The 19,556-nt window shown below is 35.0% G+C and overlaps 1 protein-coding gene across 1 annotated transcript in view; it reads left to right on the top strand.

The window, feature by feature from the left end:
* The first annotated feature begins 290 nt into the window (after positions 1-290).
* Positions 291-19,556, top strand: part of LOC109021209 (calcium-transporting ATPase 9, plasma membrane-type-like) — a 61,363-nt gene continuing 42,097 nt past the window's right edge. Inside the window, exons 1-18 of the mRNA XM_019003808.2 lie at positions 291-580; positions 2,737-2,853; positions 2,943-2,982; positions 4,773-4,882; positions 4,981-5,112; positions 5,194-5,283; positions 14,057-14,126; positions 14,522-14,592; positions 14,674-14,757; positions 14,846-14,923; positions 15,271-15,342; positions 15,603-15,686; positions 15,778-15,860; positions 15,945-16,053; positions 16,339-16,394; positions 16,517-16,559; positions 16,673-16,756; positions 19,018-19,155. Coding sequence (XP_018859353.1) covers positions 377-580; positions 2,737-2,853; positions 2,943-2,982; positions 4,773-4,882; positions 4,981-5,112; positions 5,194-5,283; positions 14,057-14,126; positions 14,522-14,592; positions 14,674-14,757; positions 14,846-14,923; positions 15,271-15,342; positions 15,603-15,686; positions 15,778-15,860; positions 15,945-16,053; positions 16,339-16,394; positions 16,517-16,559; positions 16,673-16,756; positions 19,018-19,155 — 1,665 coding nt within the window. The 5' untranslated portion in view covers positions 291-376. The remainder of the gene's footprint in view (positions 581-2,736; positions 2,854-2,942; positions 2,983-4,772; positions 4,883-4,980; positions 5,113-5,193; positions 5,284-14,056; positions 14,127-14,521; positions 14,593-14,673; positions 14,758-14,845; positions 14,924-15,270; positions 15,343-15,602; positions 15,687-15,777; positions 15,861-15,944; positions 16,054-16,338; positions 16,395-16,516; positions 16,560-16,672; positions 16,757-19,017; positions 19,156-19,556) is intronic.

Genomic DNA, 19,556 nt, shown 5'->3' with positions numbered 1-19,556 from the left:
TAAAAAAATATCATCCAATACGGTAGAATGGCTGCAATCGAAAACTGAACTTTATTTTTGAAAGGCTGCAATTTTTTTAATGCTCTCTGATTCACGCTACCAACTGGAAAAAAATTAAAAATCATATATATATGTGATTTTTAAAAATCATATATATATTAAAAATCATAGATTCATATATATATATATATATATATATATATATGTGTGTGTGTATTAACAAAATACGCCGTTTTTGTCGCAACCACCAAATGAACTCTTTTTTCATTTTTGGTAGTATGGCCCGAAACAGCCGTAATAGATTTCTGTTCTGAGGGTTGTGCCATCTCTCTTGCCAAAGTTTCTTCCCCATGCTGGAGTTGTTGAGGTGATTTCAATGGCTTCGAGTGGCTCCAATTCTTCCACCAATAGCCTGCTGCCGCCACTCACCACCGCCTCTATACGCCACCACCATGACGAGGAGGCAGGCCCTCGCTCCAACAAGATCTTTGACGCTGATGACATTGAAATTTCGCCGTCTGATCCTTTCGACATTGCCCACACCAAGAATGCACCCCTCGAGACGCTCAAGCGATGGAGGGTAAGTAATCCATAACTCAATTTAATTAGAAAAAAATCTTTATCACCTCACGCTACATTTGACATTATGAATACATTCATACATAAATACATCATATCTACACACATACACTAGTGGCTATGCAATTGAATCAGTCCATTGAAAAGCGCGTCATATGAATGGACATTGTCTATTAATACGCATAGGGGTTGAAAGATCAAATTTATTGTGTTTATCAATGAATGGTATGTGCAATCGTTTGCAGTTAAATTTGCATCTATTTATGGTGTGTCAGATGCATGTTTACCTAAAATATACGTGTGTTCTTGTGCATGCAAAGTGTATTTTGGTGTTATATTGAGATTGCATTGTTAGATTAAATGTTTCCATCTAATCATTTGCATCGATTTCCATGATTGAATAACTTTAACAAAAACCTTAAAAAACAGATTCTACAAAACCACTTTCATAAATACCATTGAAAATACAAACATACTATCCAATACAGGCCGGACCTATTGCATTAAAAAAAAAATCTATAAAAAACTATCTATATATTATATTTTCAAGAAAATCCTGTGGGTAGATTTAGATCCGGCCGTGGTTAGACATAGAAGGCATGTATTTGCTAAGCCCCACATGCATTGGTTGATAGTACTACGTGGAATTGGGCTTTTTGAATGGTTCAATGGAATTTCATGAGTTGTAATTTGATAGGGGAGATTGTGATACCCTAGTTGTGCTCAGGTGCATGCTTAGTGTACATTAATAGTTATTACTGTGACGTACGTCGGATGGAAAAATGATAGAGGTAAGAGATACAAGTGTATTAAGGTGTATGGAAAAAGTTAACAGAGCACGTGTAACGAAGTCGCAGCGGAAAGAAAAGACAGAAGTCACCAATCCATGGCTTAATTTCCAGTATCATAGGAAATCTATAAACTCCAAATTCGGCATCAAGTGCCATGCATAAGTCACCAAAGTCGGAAATCCACAACTTCGACGTTATTACAACCCGCCCATAATGTTTCAAATAGATTACAAAGGCACCCCTCAGGGGTTAAACCGATACATAAAAAGAAAACTAAAGTAACAGATCATGGCCGATGCAGGGCCAGTCCCTTTTTAATATTCTTCCGGTGGCGCCAGGTCCTCTTGCTCGTACCCACCTTGAACTGCGACATAATCTACCGTTTCAAGTCGTAAAACTATATATATATATATATATATTTGAACCCTCATTTTAGATTTGACTATTATGATCGATGAAAACTAGACGTGGCACAATCTTGGTGATTGAATTGTGATCAAAGGTTCAAATTTCCAAAGGATGGTAGTTGGAGTGCAAAATGTTGTTTCTTAAGTATTATTCTTAACATGGTGCATGGTAAGATCCTGGAAATGAATATCGGATGTTTAAATTAATGTTCAAGTAAATTGCCCTTCACCTAAGCACTGTATTCTAGTAAGTACGAAGTTCTCATTACCAGCAGGCATTGGGCTAGCTCGTGGCTCAGAACCCCGTTCCATTTTAATCGTCCAATCCGTTTTCCTACAGTTTCTTGGTTTACCGTTGTCTTTCTTTTTGCTTATAGTAAGATTTTTTTTTTTTGGTTATGATGCTTGCTCATTCTAGTGGTCTATCTTGAGATTTTGTGTGTACTACATGAAGGCATGAGTAAATCATGAACTCTGCCACTCAAACTCTTAAAATTTCTGATATGTTTTTATAGGTAAGATGAGATGAGTTGTGAGATGAGTTGAGTTGAAGTTATAAAATTAAAAATTAAATAAAATATTGTTAAAATATATTTTTTTAATATTATTTTTGTTTTGAGATTTGAAATAGTTGAATTGTTTATTTTATTTTATGTGTAAATTTGAAAAAACTGTAATAATTAAATAAGATAAAATGAGTTGAGAGGAATTGTGAAAATAAACGAAGCTTATAAGTTTCGACAAACATTATGAGTTTTTGCTCGTTTTCAGTTCCTGTTTTACCCATTCATAGTGTACATATAATTATGTTTTGGTTTATATTTCCCTGCACACTATACCAAAGTTATAGTTTGTTACATGTTTTTCGTTTGTTAAAGTACTCTAGTTTGAGGTGATAAAAAAAAAAAAGTACCGTCTTTTGCTTGGGATCTAACTGAAAGAACTTTTATTCTTAACAGAAAGCAACTCTGGTACTAAATGCTTCCCGTAGATTTCGGTACACTTTGGACTTAGTAAAGGAAGAAGATAAAGAGCAAAGAAGAAGGATGATTAGATCCCATGCACAAGTCATAAGAGTAATGTTCTTAATGCTAACACATGTTTCTGTATGGTGTTTTAGATTGGTTTCTTATTTAAACTAATTAATGATTACTTCTTGTATTAGGCAGCATTACTTTTCAGACTGGCTGGAGAAAGGGAAATTGGTATACTCTCTGAATTGAATTTATATTCTTGTGACCCCCTTCCCGTTAGGAATAGATACTACATATCATTCATATCATAGCTTAAAGAACGAAAAATTCTGTAAACCAAGAGCCTAATGTCTCGTTTGTTTTCATAACTCATCTCAATTCATCTCATTTAATCATTACAATTTTTTCAAATTCTCACATAAAATAAAATTATAAACAATTCAACCTTTTCATATCTAAAATAAAAATAATATTAAAAAAATATATTCTAATAATATTTTATTTAACTTTTAACTTTAATATCAACTTATTTCATCTCATTTGTAAAAACAAACGAGACGTTATACAAGTATATTGATAAACTTCAACAATGATGTTTTTAAAACTCATTGTAAAAACAAAAAGGGTCAAATACCAGTAAATAGATATATCATACTGTAAAAAGAGTTGTGAAAAATAGTAGATTTTTGAAAAACATCAGTAAAATATTTTACACATAATAAAACATTTGAAGGGTGGCAAACCAAGATATTAGTTGCAGTGAAAAAGTAAAAGTATTAGTCGGAAACTAATATTAATAGTACAGGCTAGATTTGTGTATTAGTCGCTCATTAAAAAGTGATATCCATAAGTCACTACCACTTCATCCATAAAGTAATGACGGTCCAATATCTGTTCATCACCCACTCAAATAATATTACACCTCATCTCCCAAATACAATAAAAATCCTAAATTTACAAAGATTATAAATTTAATGGGGACAGACCCCGACTGTAATCCTCGTGCTGCACCAGTCACTCTTCCTTGAAGTAACCCTCTTGAACTATATTTGCATCAAAGTCTATTGTTCTAAGGGGCAAAACCGTAGTGAAACTACCGCGATGATATTTTAATGAAACATCATTCAGTTAAAACTCAAGACGACAACTATCAATGTAAGAAAATGGCATGAATATGAATGCATAAGCTTTATGTAAATAAAAGCTGAAATCACATATATCGTAAGTATACCGAGGAACTAATCCAGCAAATAAAACAACATAATCATGAATCATCGTAAACATTACCGAGCACCCACTCTAATATCCACTCTATCCACTCTAATATGTGTTTGAGAGCAATATAGGTATTTTTTTTTTTATAGTTTTTATAGGTTTTATTGAAAGCTAAAGATGGTATATATTTTGGTTGTAATAAGTTAGTCACAAGCAGGGTACTATGCGTATTTATGAACATTAAATTCCTCTCCAGTTAATGAAATATAAACACATTTTTACATAGTTTACTAAGATCAGAACTTGTGGACTATTTCCATTCATATTCCTTTATTTAGTTTTTCATTAATTTATAGAATGAATTTTGAAATATAAAATTTCTAAGAATTTTCTCAGACAATCATATTAGTTGTCTTGCATATGATGGTTTTTAAAATTTATATTATATTATCTTTTCATATTCTCTTTATTATGGAGCTCTTGGCATTAATCAATGATCAAGTCGTACTTTCTTGTTACACAAATTTGATCTTTATGGTATGTTGTAACAGTATTTTTATCATTTTAATAATGAGATGAGATAATTTTAGATAAATTGAATAAAATATTTTTATAATATTATTATTATTTTGAGATTTGAAAATTTTGAATTGTTTATTATATTTTATGTAAAATTTTATAAAAATTATAATGATAAGATGAGATGAAGTGAGGTGAGACGATTTCGATATTTATTTTTGTTGATCATATATATCATCCAATTAAGTTGCATGCTCGCTCATTGTTTTTGAATTATCTATTGTTAGGTCCCACAGCAACACCCTCAACTCCAGCTGGAAATTATGCAATTGGTCTGGAAGAACTTGCTTCAATGACCAGAGATCATAATATTTCTGCTTTACAACATTATGGAGGGGCAAGTCATCTATGAATTGAATTTTCTTCGATGATATGATTTTCTTATGCATTCTTCTAAGGTTAACTGATCATGGCAATGATCACATTCTCCATCAGGTTAAAGGCTTATCAGAATTACTGAAAACAAATATAGACAAAGGGATTAATGGGGATGAAACTGAGTTGTTAAAACGGAGGAGCTCATTTGGATCAAATACATATCCTCGGAAGAAAGGGCGCAGTTTCCTGGTATGGTATCGTACTGAAGACTGCTTTTCTTTCTTAATTTTGTTTTTCATGATCACTTCATTCCGGTGCTGTTTTCTGCAGAGGTTCCTTTGGGAAGCCTGGCAAGATTTAACCCTTATCATCTTGATCGTAGCTGCAGTGGTTTCATTGGCTCTCGGAATAAAAACAGAGGTGCGCTTGGCCTTTATAGTGGTTTTTTTTTTTTTTTTTTATCATTAGCATATTATTTTTTCTTTTGATTTTGTGGAGTACGCATTTCTCTCCTACATGCAAGGAAGCTCCTAAATTTTGGGTGAATTTGTCAGGCTCTATTTAATGAAAAGTTGATGATACTAGCCATAGTGTATAAAAATTGAGAAGGGAACTAGGAATTTAAGTATGGGGGGAACCACACATTGCAGTAATATCTTGCAGTAATATCATCTGTGCTGAACAAAGAGTACATAGAATCTTGAAGGTGTGAAAGGTCACCAAAGGTGTGTTCACAAGTTTACCTTAATGATATAAGACCTTTCACTAGTGGGCGTGACCACTAATTCGGCTGTGTTTGGAGGTTGAAATAAGTTGAGTTGAATTAAGTTGAGTTGAATTGAATTGTGAATAACAATATTTTGTGGGTCTCATTAAGATGGGTTAACTTTTTAAGTTAAAATGTATGAAGTAGGTTGAGATGATTTTAACTTTTTTTATGAGAAATTGAAAAGGCAGTGGGTCCCATCAATGATTGGTTTGAGATGAGTTGAGATGGGTTGAGTTTGGTACCAGCTTTTCGAGAGTCATAAGGATATTTACAACTATAAGCCAAGCTGCTCAATCTATCATATCTCAAGATACAAGTTATTTGACAACAAAGTAAATAGTTAACAGTTAATACCAGTAGTATAGATATTACTCTCTCAAGAAGCAATAGTTCAATATTACAAAGCATTTCTTCAACATAGTTCAAAAGCATGTACATCAACAAAGCAATTAAAATCATTTAAACATGACACAATTATATCTAGGATTATGTGCACTTTCAACAAGTAAATTTAATATTGTCACACAGTACGTGTTATGTACAAATAACATGGTAACTTTATAAAACTACTTAGCATGAAATAAAATTGTTTGATTAAATACACAAGCATTTTTTGTAAATGCAAGTACAGTACCTTAGCTTTCCTTTTTCAACAACTAGGTCTAAAGCATCCAGGACTTCATCACTTTGAATGAAAAGGATTTCATTTTGGTGGTTATTGAATGGCAAAGGTGATATGAAATCTCAAGAACTCGTGTTACGAAGTTTGGGTTACTCTAAAATGCCAATATATATGTATATGTATATGTATATATGAGAGAGTAAAAATATGATTGATGAAGTGAATGTATCTTTCACTATTTGAAACTTGATGAACAAAAATATTCTTAAGTCTCATTAGAAGAAAGGAGAGAAAAAATGAGACAGATATAAATATAAATATAAATATGATGCAGTTCATGATAATATGCTAAGTATAATGATAGTTAAATACTACATGAAATCGAATTAGTACTGCAACTCAAACACTGTAGCACACGAGTTATTGAGATTTCATATATATCACCTTTGCCATTCCATAACCACCAAAACGAAATCCTTTTCATTCAAAGTGAGGAAGTCTTGGATACCTTAGAACTCTATTGTTTTTGTAGATGAGATGAGATGAGTTGTGATGAAAGTTGAAAATTAAATAAAATATTGTTAGAATATTATTTGTTAATATTATTTTTATTTGGAGATTTGAAAATGTGAGAAAGTTATAATGATTAGTTTGAAAATGTTTATGTTTGAATGATGTTTGGGAAGGAGATGAGATGGGATGAAATGAAAAATGTTTCCAAAGATTCCCTAAGGGTAGCAAGAGTTTATCAAGAGTACTTTCTTGTCATCTAAAATGTATCTCTTTTTTTCGCCTCTCTCTAGAATACCTCTATTGATACTTAGAAATTTTGAATTTAGGGTGAAAATGAAGACTGGGAAAGAGCTTTATTTATTGAAAAATTAAGGAACTAAAAACATTTAGTATCTCACTCCTTGATAGAAGTTGTCAAGCTTAATTGTCCAAAATTACTAAAATCTCATAATCTTCAAATACGCTTCCAAGGAAAATGAGGACTATTTTGAAAAGTCAACGGCTTATAATAAGATCAAACAGTACACCCCATGGACTTCCATAACATCATATTCCCCATCATTACCATCAAGCCTCAAAGAGTATAAAAAGCAACTTCATCAATTTTCCAATTATGAACAACTCTAGTGAAGCAAACAAGTAGATCAGATACAAAAGCATACCAATTAGAAACCAACCGAAAATAGCTAGAAACACCCTTTGAGGGCTCGATCACCACACCAAATGTCAAATAAAAAATGGATCCTACATCCTCTTCAACAACATAACTGACATGGCTAACAAAACTCTCTCAGCCCTTTCTAATGAACTTCCAAAGACCCACACATAAGCCTCCCATACTTCATTAGTGCACCAACCCCCCAAGCACTTTCATATTTCAGATCAATAAACTCCCTCCAAAGCGATTCTTCTTCCTATTAATATCTCCATAACCACTTTCCCAATAAAGCTTTATTAAAGACCCTCTAATTACGAACCCCCAAGCTTCCACCTGAAATAAGAGAACAAACTTTATTTCAACTAACTAGATAATTTAGTTTTCTCTCCCAATATTCCACCCCACAAGAAAGCACGAAACAACTTCTGAATCCGGTTGGCCACCCATGCAGGCAATGGAAACAACGAAGGAAAGTAAGTGTGGAGATTGGAAGGAGTTCTCTTAACTAAAGTAGTTCTACCCCCTTTAGATAAATATAACAACAACTTCCAAACAGTCAACCTTTTTTCAACTTTCTCAACAACCTCATCCCATATAGCATTAGCCTTAAAAGGTGCCCCCAATGGAAAACCTAAATATTTCAAAGGTAATAAAGCAATTTACAACCCAACAAACTTGCCGAAATATTGATGTTACACACCACCCCGACCGGAACCATCTCAGACTTTTCAAGATTCACCTTAAGGCCTGAGACGGCTTCAAAACATAATAACACATCTCTTAAGGCTTGAATTTGACCATGTTCTACATCACAGAAACTAAAAGTGTCATATGCAAAAAGAATATGAGAAAGTGTAATAAATCCATTATTAGCATTACCAACCGAGAAGCCTAAAAGGAAACCCCCTCCAACCGTGGCCTCCACCATTCAAACCAACGTCTCCATAATAATGACAAAAAGGAAAGTGGACAAAGGATCCTCCTATCTCAAATCATGAGAGTTATGAAAAAACCAATAGGGTAATCATTAACAAACACCAAAAAATGGGAGGTAAAAACACAATGGCTAATACGATTAGCAGGTACCTTCAAAATTATCTTGTAAACTCCACTCACAAGACTAATTAGGATTGAGAGCAATAAAGGTAGCATTGAGTGATTTTTCAGACTTTTTAAAGGAAAAGAACTCCTGAAATGCTTGCATCACATCTTCATTCACAATCTCTCAGCAAATTTGGAAAAAGGCCATTGAAAATCCATCCGGACTAGGAGCTTTATCTTTAACCAGCCTACTAACCACCTGAAAACCTCATCTTCATCAAATGATCTCTCCAACCAACTCACACTAAGAGAATCAAAAGCCAAACCGTCAATTTTAGGCCTCCAAGAAGCGGGTTTGATGAGAAGACCTTCATAACAATGCAAAACAAGATCCTGAATCTCAGTAGAGATGAAATTACACAATTATCAGAATGAAGCATCTCAATAGCATTGTTTCTCTGGTGTGTTGTCCATTCTATGAAAACATGTTGTACATTTATTCCCTCCTTTCAACCAAAGAGCCATTGATTTTTGTTGCAATGAAATCTCATCCATTAGCAACACTTTCTCAAGCTCAGCCTCCACTTTTTTTTTTTCTCAAAAAGACCTCATCAGAAAGAATCACATTCTCCTCCCCAACCTTCAAATCATGCAAGTCTCCATAAGAGAGTTTTTCTAACTATTAATATTCCCAAAAGCTTCTACTTTCTACTTCTTTAAGTCTAACTTCAATGCTCTGAGCTTACGAGCAAGAATGAAACTAGGAGTACCCGTGAATTGATAAGAAGACCACCAGATCCTAACCCTATCAACAAAATCATCAACTCCTAACCACATGTTTTCAAACTTAAAATACTTCCTACCCTATTAATACTACCACTATCCAGAAAAATAGGGAAGTGATCCGAATATACCTGAGGCAATCTCTTTTGACACAGCTCTGGATAATGTACCTCCCAAGAAGGAGAAACAAGAAATTGATCCAATCTCGACCAATCCCGACTGTTGGACCAAGTGGATACCCCTCCCCAACAAGACGAAGATCCAAGAGAACCAAATAAAAAATAAACTCAGAAAACTCTTCTATTGCCAAAGAAATACTAGATTCACCTAATCATTTACCCGAGAATCGAGTAATGTTGAAATCCCTGCACATACACCCTAGCACATCCCAGAGAGAATACAACCCCACCAATTACTCCCACAGAAAACTTCTTTCCCTATCTAAATTTGGACCATAAACACCCACAAAGGCCCACTCCCACCCATCCTCCACAGTTTTAAAAGAACAAGCTATAGAGAAATTCCCTGTACTCCATTGACTTCACCACTCTTGTATCCCACATCTAAAGAACACTTCCAGAAGATCCCATAGACGACAAATAAGCCTAACCCACCAAAGAACACCCCCACAAACTATGAATTAACATCTATCAATAAAGCATAACTTTGTTTCTTGAAGACAAACAATATCAACCTAGGATTTGATATGAAGATGCTTGTTTGGTAACTAATTTAACTATAATTAACTAACTTGACCATTCACTCTTAGTATTGATAAAAGAACAATTTATTGAGGCCATTGGATTAATGTCAAACATATCCTGCCAATAAATATTAAATCTTTTAAATATATTTTGACAATTTTTTTTAGAGGTATTTCGAAATTCTAGGGTTCTAGAATATCAAAGAACCTTAAAGGTGATGTTTATGCATAAATTTGAACAATAGACCGAAAGGGAGGAAATAATCATTTCCGGCCCACGATCATGATTTGGGCTTCAATACGGTGTGTTTCACGTTCATTCATGAAAGTAAACAATAAAGAAGAAAATAAAAATAGATAAAGAGAGACAGAGATTTACGTGGTCTGACATAATGCCTACATTCACGGGTTGTTTGATGGTGAAATCCACTATAATGGACGGTTTTAAAATCTCTCATGGTCTCATGTATCTCTCATTACAATGGAGGAATTTAGGGAAGATCCTTTGGAGTCGATATGTGTGGTGGAATTTGCATGTAGGGAGTTTGTCTAGAAAGACTGTCAGACTTGTGGGGATCTCCGCCTTATGTATAGGTCTATTTCCTTAGTGTGATTGAGTTCAACTTGCCTTGGGAATCATTTTCCTTTTAGGAGTTTGAGGGTCTTTCATTTTAGGAGTCTGAGTTTCTTTCCTTGTTTCTCCTTAGTCTTATCTCTTAACTTGACTTTTAGTTTTATCTCGAGGTTAACTTTTAGGCTGCTGATTTGACCCCTACAGATGCCCACGATTCTTAAGGTCGATTTGCTCAACAAGAAGGCATTGAAAATCTTCAAGTTAATAATCTACAGAATAGATTTTGAAAATTGGTCCCTGGTTTTTTGTTTGTTTTGTGCTAAGCGGTGAAGAGCTCAGCTTGGAGAGATAGGTGTGAGATGTACTCGTCCACATTAGGTGCGAGCACGGAACTCTGCTTTGGTGGGAGATGTACTCGAGATCGCATGAGGTCTAAGCATGGAGCTCTGCTTGGGCAAGAGATGTACTCGATTGTGGTAGTAGTGAGCACGGAGCTCTGCTTGGGCGGGAGATGTACTCGACCTCGTGAGGGGCGAGCACAGAGCTCGATTTTGAGTTTTTTTTTATTTGTGTGGATGCTTGCCTGATAGATTTTTTATTGTCGACGAAAAGTGCATATTTCCATGATTCGTTTTTTGTTAATGTTGGTAGTAGTGGATTCTTAGCCCCTTGGTTTAAATTGTTGTTTGATGTTCCCATTTCGGGATTAATGTTAGAGTTTGTTTGTAGTAACCCGTGCTTAAATGGTCATGAAGCCCGTCAACTTCCTGAGTCCACATTAGGCGGTTGCCGAGCCGGTTCCCCAAGGAAACCCGCGCGAGGCAGTTGTGGAGCTCGGTGGCTCATTCCTAAAGGTAACCCGCTGGCGACTGTTGTGGTGGTAAACACTCGGTGTTTACTGGAGAAGATGCTGTGCTTGTATTGTTGCCCAGGTAAAAGAGATCGAGTAGTCCAGAGAGTTGCCCACTTGTAGGTGCCTAGGAGGTTGAGCAGTCATTGAACTTTCCCACCTGTTGGCTCGTCATGAGGGAGGTTGGGCAGTCTGATAACTTGACCCGCCTGTCGACCCTTGGCGAGAGATGAGTGAGGTTGGGCGATCCCTGACCTTTTTCGCCTGTTTTGATGGCAAGGGTCGCAGTTTGTGACTTGCGCGCCCTTTTCACTACGAGTCCTTGGACTTGTCTTTGGTGTTTGGGGGGTCACAGGGTCTTTTGATCTCCGCGCCCGTTTGGTCATCACGAGTCTTGGGGCTCGACTTTGGTGTTTGGGGGGTCGCAAGGTCATTTGATCTACGTGCCCATTTGGTCACCGTGAGTCTTGGGACTCGACTTTGGTATTTGGGGGATCGCGGGGTCTTTTGACCTACACGTTCATTTGGTCACCATGTGTCTTGGACTGTATTTGGTGTTTGGGAGATCGCGGGGTCTTTTGATCTGCGTGCCCCCTTGGTCACCACGAGTCTTGGGACTCGACTTTGATGTTTGGGGGATCACGGAGTCTTTTGACCTGAACACCCATTTGGTCACCGCGAGTCTTTGGACTCAACTTTGGTGGTTCAAGGTCGTGGGGTCTTTTGACCTCCACGCCCATTCCACCACGAGTCTTTGAGCTCAGCTTTGGTATTTGAGGCATGCTCGTTCGCACTGTTGTGGCGGGAGGCTGAAGTTTGACCATCCTGAGAGGTTTTCACCAAAAACCAAATATGTTAATATAATACAAATTACAAGTTTGAGATTTGTGAACCAGAGCCATTTGGCTAAAGCGTGATGAAGGCTTAGGGGTGCCTACGATACTGAGCAATCTATTATAATGAAGACAAATTAAGATGCTCAAGAGGGGCTTTGTATGCAGTATTCCGTTTCGTGCTAGTGATTTCCTGCGAAGTATATTGCTGGGTTGTGTAGCTAGTGGCATTCTTGTGGAATGTTGAGGAATTTTACTGGGAACCTCCAAAAATCAAATTTTTTAGTGGAAAAATGAACTTCAAATAACAAGATTGAGAGGGACAAACTTGATCAATTTTTGCCCCTGCTTTCCATTTTTCCCAATTGGAGTTGTTCACTGATGAATGTCTTTTGTTGTGGGCGCACAAAATACTTTGGGAGAAAAACTCGCAGTGGGTGAGCACATGGGGGCATCGATCTCCCTGTTGTGGGCAAAGTTTTTGTGAGTGGACAATTATCCGCCACTGTGTGGGCTGCTCATTGGTCAAGCAAAGGTGAGTTGTTGCCAACCATGAGGGTGGCGAGATGCTGCTGGGTTGTTTAGCCGTTCAAAGTTGGCAAGATTGCTTCCGGTCGCTAGGGGCGAGCAATTGTGGATGCCTAATGTTTTCTGGAGAAGATCTCGTGAGCCGGAGAATCATCCTCCTACCGTTACCGGAAATAATGAAAAGTCGTATTCCATAGACGGCGTCAACTGTTAATGTGTAAATTTGCATAACAGACTAGAAGGGAGAAAAGAATCATTCCCGGCTCACGATTGTGATTCAAGTTTCGATACGGTGTGCTTCGCGTTCATCTATGAAAGTAAACAATAAAGAAGCATATAAAAATCGATAAAGAGAGGCAGGAATATATATGGTTCAACATAATACCTACGTTCACGAGTTGTTTGAGGGTGAAATCCACTCTAATGGATGATTTTACAATCTTTCATGGTCTTACATATCTCTCATTACAATAGAGAAATTTAGGGAAGATCATTTGGAGTCGATATGTGTTGTGGAGTTTGCATTTAGGGAGCTTGTCTAGAGAGACTGTTAGATTTGTGGGGATCTCCGCCTTATATAGAGGTCTATTTCCTTGGAGTGATGGAATCCAACTTGCCTTGTGAAGTTTTTTCCTTTCAGGAGTCCGAGTCTTTTTCCTTTTAGGAATCTGAGGGTCTTTCCTTTTAAAAGTCGGAGTGTCTTTCCTTATCTCTTATTAACCTTATCTCTTAGCTTGATTCTTGGTTTTATATCTAAACTAAATTATAGGCTGTTGATTTGACCTACAGGTGAAATCAGAAAGATCAAATTCCAAATTTTTCTTTTCCTTCCAAAATTTCCATTGTTTTCTCACCTTTTCTGAACAATTCACTAGAAACTTTCTAGACCTCTAGGTTCAGCAAAAGGTAAGTTTTCTGAGTTATTTATTCATTTATTTTTGTTTGGCTTCCTTCCATCTTTCGTTCACTTTGTAATCACCCATCATTATCTCACTCCTAACCCTTAATTTGGATGAATTTCCTTAACAATGAGTCATTGAAATGGGGGCATTACATGAAGTGATACCTAAAACCCAGCTTGCAAAATAACAAAACATTTTGGTCGTCTTACACTTGAATGAAATGCTTATATATAATATGACTTGCTTTTGTTGCAATTAAAGTATACTTGTTTTTCCTCCTCTCCTCTCTCCTCTCTCCTCTCTCCATTCCCTTGCACTTATGGGGCTTGTTCATCTGGTTATGTTGGCATATTTATACCTCGAACCCTTATTTCTTTACTTTTTACTTGGGTGTTCTTTTTTAAATATATGTCACAGGGTCTGAAAGAAGGATGGTATGATGGGGCAAGCATTGCCTTTGCTGTTTTTCTTGTGATAATAGTCACAGGTATGGAATTTGATCTTGCCATTGTTTCCACACTTAAAGCTGTGCATTGAGCCATTTGGATGGAAGGAAAATAAAAAAATTATTGATTTTGTGGGGTTCTGAGGCTAATAATGATGCATTCCTTATCGTCTTTCTCTTCATGCCTAAAACACAAACTCAAGCTAAGCCTTAATTTGATTTGAATTGGACCACCGATTTAAGTTGTTATTATGTTCTTGGTACGAAGAATGTATGCGTAGATGTTATTATAGATTCTTTACTGGATCTTTATGAGTGTTGCTTAGAGTAACATATTTGTACTAGAGTTGCAAGCTTCGGCTTTTCCTTCAATATCTTTTGTTTCAAGACTACTGATACTCTTTAATTATTTCTATTTTGTATTTATGGTTAACCAGCTGTCAGTGATTATCGACAATCTCTTCAGTTTCAGAATTTAAATCAGGAAAAGCAAAATATACAATTGGAGGTGTGTACAGTTATGGAATGGAAATGTTATTCTTCATGTTGGGGTGCTTAATTCATTGTATGCATTTGAAACTATGTACAGGTCAAGAGAGGTGGTAGAACAGTAAAAATTTCAATATTTGATATTGTTGTTGGTGATGTTGTGCCTATGAAAATAGGCGATCAGGTGAGGACCTTAATGTTAAGTTTCTTCTGCTGGAAAATTAAATTTTATCCTCTCAAGTATTTACTCCTTTGGGGGGGGCTTTCCATAGGTTCCTGCTGATGGCATCTTAATTGCTGGTCATTCTTTGTCCATAGATGAATCAAGCATGACTGGAGAAAGCAAGATTGTGAGTTACTTCTATCTTCTAGTATTTTCACATTAAGGGTGGGTTTGGATAGATAGTTCAAATGAGATGAGATGAGATGTTTTGAGTTAAGATGAGATGAGATAGTTTGTAAAATAGTCTACATTTTGATAGTGAGATGAGATGAGATAGTTTTGACTTAAGAGATGAAATACTGTTTATTTACTGTTCATTTAAGTGAATGTTTTCAAGCCTTAAGAGATGAAATATTATGTTTGGATAGCCAAAACTACTATACGGTATAACTCCAAATGAGATGTTTTCATCTGAACTGGCTATCCAAACCCGCATCTATTTTGTATTATTCTTAAGTATGGCATCTCTTGCAGGTTACCAAAGATCAAAAGGCCCCTTTTTTGATGTCTGGCTGCAAAGTAGCAGATGGTGTTGGTACCATGCTGGTAAAATTATTGTCATTTTCTTTTGCGAAGTGTGGATCTTTAGGCATTTTAATATGTACTGCACAGTGTTTTGGATGCTAGTGTCCCCAAGTTTAGTGAAGACTTCATTCCATTTTTAGCTGTTCATGTATTGAATTACAACTGTAGCATATAAATTTTACATGCAAGGAGTGTACGTCCAGAATCCTTTTGTCATAGTTCTATGATCCATTTAGCTATCTTTCTTTCTGTGAAGCTTCACCATTTTTAGCTATCCGTAGGTGACTGGTGTTGGCATCAATACAGAATGGGGATTGTTGATGGCAAGCATCTCAGAGGATACTGGTGAAGAGACCCCCTTACAGGTTTTTCTTTATCCCCTTAAACTTTGTTGCTTCTCTGTAGCTTGTGGTGTTTCATGTTTTAAAGCTCAACAATTTTTGGGTGACGGTTAAGGTACGCTTGAATGGAGTCGCAACTTTTATTGGCATAGTTGGGCTTTCAGTAGCTGTTTTTGTGCTTGCTGTCCTCTTGGTTAGGTAAACCTCTATCATTAAATAATTAATGTTCTGTAAAAAGAATTTGATGGACCCCATTACCATAATCTAATTTTATATTTTTAGATACTTCACTGGACATACAAAAAATCCAAATGGAAGTGTCCAATTTGTCCGTGGCAAGACTAGCATTAGTGATGCAGTAGACGAAGTTATTAAAATATTTACCATTGCAGTAAGTGCAGTTTCTAAATTCTTTTAATGTAGTTTTTTAATAAAGAGTAATGTTACATGTAGTTGTGAGTGTGCAAATACCGTATAATCATTTTGAAAAAAATGAATAAATACGAGACTCACATGAAAAGAAAATTAATTTTTTAATAGTAGACTCCACTATTTTTCAAAGCGACTGTATGGTGTTTGCGCATTCTACAACTGTATGTAGCATTACTCTATAATTGTACCAATTATATTTGCTTTTATATTATGTCTTTGACTAATTATAAACCCATTATATTAGGTTACCATTGTCGTTGTTGCAGTGCCTGAAGGGCTTCCTTTGGCTGTCACATTGACGTATGTATGAGCAACTACTTTGTTTCAGACTGCAAATATAGTAGAGCTAAGGCTAATCTGTTCATATTCTCAATCTCTATGATTCTTTTCCATTTTGTTTCTGTATGTCCATTCTGTGGCAGCCTAGCTTACTCAATGCAGAAAATGATGAAAGATAAAGCTTTGGCAAGTTTCAGTATCTATTATTCTCCACATATATTGCTTTAGCTTTAACACAATTGATTTTGTTTCAGTTTACTTTTTTTTTTAATCCCTTCTCTAATAATGGAGACTTGCAGGTTCGTAGACTTTCAGCGTGTGAAACTATGGGCTCTGCAACTACAATTTGCAGTGATAAGACGGGAACATTAACCCTGAATCAGGTGTGTTCTCATTAGTAAGCATTGAAATACTCCACGTGTTCTGATGTTATTTGACATTTGGTGCCTTCAGATACTTCTCAAATAAATGCTGTATGTAGTTACGAATACCCACATTTAGAGCATGAGATTACGGTAGGAGTTTTAAAAAATGTTTAAATAGTCTTAAAAATTCTTTAATAAAAAAAATAAAAATAGGTTGTTTTAGTATTACATATTAAAGTACTTTTTAATCTCAAATAAATTAAAATATTTTTTGATACTTTTCTTCAAATGCACTTTTCTAGATAATCCGAAATGTAGTTGAAATTTTAAAAAGATTGTCAATGGGCGAAAATACCTATTCAATTTTCATATAATTACAACTTTCAAACTTTTAAAAATATGGTCATAATCTTTAAGGGCTCGGTTGGATACTTAAACCATCTCATCTCATTATTACAACTTTCTCAAATTTTCACACAAAATATAATAAATAATTCAATTTTTTCAAATCCCAAAACAATAATAATATTAAAAAAAATAATATTATAATAATATTTTTTTCAACTCATTTAAAATCATCTCATCTCATCTTATCTCATCTCACTATCCAAACAAACCCTAAAAGATCAATGATCGTCATTTCTACCTCATAAAGTACTTTTTAAATTTGTTTCCAAACAAATATAATATGTTTGAAAGTACTTTAAACATATGGCTACCAAACTAAAATAGCTTTTTAATAGTAGAACTTATTACTTAGGCTATAAGTTATAAACTATATTTCTCACCACAACCTCAAACATGCACTTAATGTATTAGACCTATCAAAGATTTTTATCAGGATGTGTACGCTGTGTACAATCTAAGAGCACTGACCATGGTTTAGCTATTTTGCATTTAAATGGCTAACAATAGTTTAAAAAAGGTCTCCATCGGATGATGTAAAATAACTGCAAACCTATTTGTGCTGGAGTAATTCATTATATGTGAATAAGCACTGTTCATCTAATAATTTATTTTATTTTTTTTTAAATTCTTTCTTTCCTTTCATTTTTTATATTTATCAACATCACACTATTTCACTCTCACCCCTTTATCTTTCTCACAATTACACTGGTTTCTTTTCAGAAAGGTAGAAACATAACACTTCTATAAAACATGATAAAGGCTACAATATTATGAGAACGTTGTATTTTGATAGAGATAAAAATAATCGTAACTCTACTAAACATTGCAATCACATCAGTATATTTGTTGAAATTGCAAATCTTGGAAGATATTATGGGGATATTGCAAATTTATTTGTAGTTAGAGGAGGTAATCATATTTTTTTAGAAGGCATAAGACCTATCAAAAATTTGTTTTAGAAGGAATAAAGAAAGAATAACTAAATTATATGGAGAAAGAGTAGATAAGGTGATGTAGAGTACATTTCAAAAGTCATTAGCTAAAATAGATAAAGTAGTTTTGGTTATCTATTTCAAATAGGAATTTACACGTCATTGGGAATGCTCTAATGTAAAAGTGACCTATCAAGGCTTGGTGGGACCAGACTATTCTGATAAATCTACTATGAAAGATCTTGTTCCAAATGTGCCAGGTGTACTGATGGATAACAAACTCTATCTTTAGTAAAAATTTTATGTGGAGCCACTTTTGTGTACTTTTTGTTCACTCCACTAATGTGATTGGCTGCATCAGTTTTTTTTTAATATAAAATAACTTTTTTGGTCAATCACATCAATAGAGTGCGCAAGGAGTACGAAAAAGTGACTGTATGTAGAAAAACTCTATAAGAGATTTGTTTTTTATAGTCTATGCTTTTCAAATAGTTATCGCTTGTATAAGAGATCAGAAATATGCCTAAGATGGTTAGAATAATGTTTTTGAGGCTCTCACTATTTTGCATAAAAATGTGTTACATTCTGTATTAGCACTAGTCTGCTAGGCAGATTGTAGTTTGGATTGTTTTATCGATGGAAAAGGGTCATTTTCAACGAATATGTTTTTTCATAAATTTTCTGTAAATGATGTAATTTTGTTGAAGAATCATCTGAAATATTTATATCCTTCAAAAGGAAAGCAACCTCAGAAATTTGGGATCAAATGCTGCTGGGGTTACTATTGAATAAGTTTCTACTAACACGATATCTTCATTGGGGGATTTTATATTTCTTTTTTAAACTTATTACGGACAACTATTTGGATTTTTTTCTCCTAATTTTGTGCTGTTAAAATTTTTTAATTATATATGCATGTTCTAATTTTGTGCATTGCAGATGACTATTGTTGAGGCATATGCTGGGAGAAAGAAGATAAAATCACCAGGTGACTCTTCGCAGTTGCATCCATTGTTATCCTCTTTACTTATTGAGGGAATTGCACAGAATACCACAGGCAATGTTTTTATATCCAAGGTTAGTGCCTCTCTTTTGTTCTACAGTATCTAGCAAGAGCTTAGTTTCTAGGTTGTAATCTTAGTTATTGTTTGTGAGTGGTTTTTAGAAAGCAAAATGAACTGTATGCTTACAATTCTTATTTGCCTCAACCCTCTTGACAAATGATTAGCTATGTGTAATGATCCAAGGAAAACCTAAATCAACTACGAGTTTATAATCCAAAAAGACTGGTCACTGTTAAAATTGGAATTTGATAGAATTATTATTAATTGCAAGAAATCCTTCTTTCTGTATAGTTTGTCTTGTTTGTGGAAGGAAAGAGTAAGATTCCATTATTCCAAAAATAAGGTTACAGGCCCCTCTTTATATAGATGATAATGCTCATCTATTTTAGGGATATTTACAGCTAATCTAGAAAG

The sequence above is a fragment of the Juglans regia genome, chromosome 12 (assembly GCF_001411555.2).
Source record: "Juglans regia cultivar Chandler chromosome 12, Walnut 2.0, whole genome shotgun sequence".
Lineage (NCBI taxonomy): Eukaryota > Viridiplantae > Streptophyta > Magnoliopsida > Fagales > Juglandaceae > Juglans > Juglans regia.
This window is presented reverse-complemented; position numbering and strand designations above follow the sequence as displayed.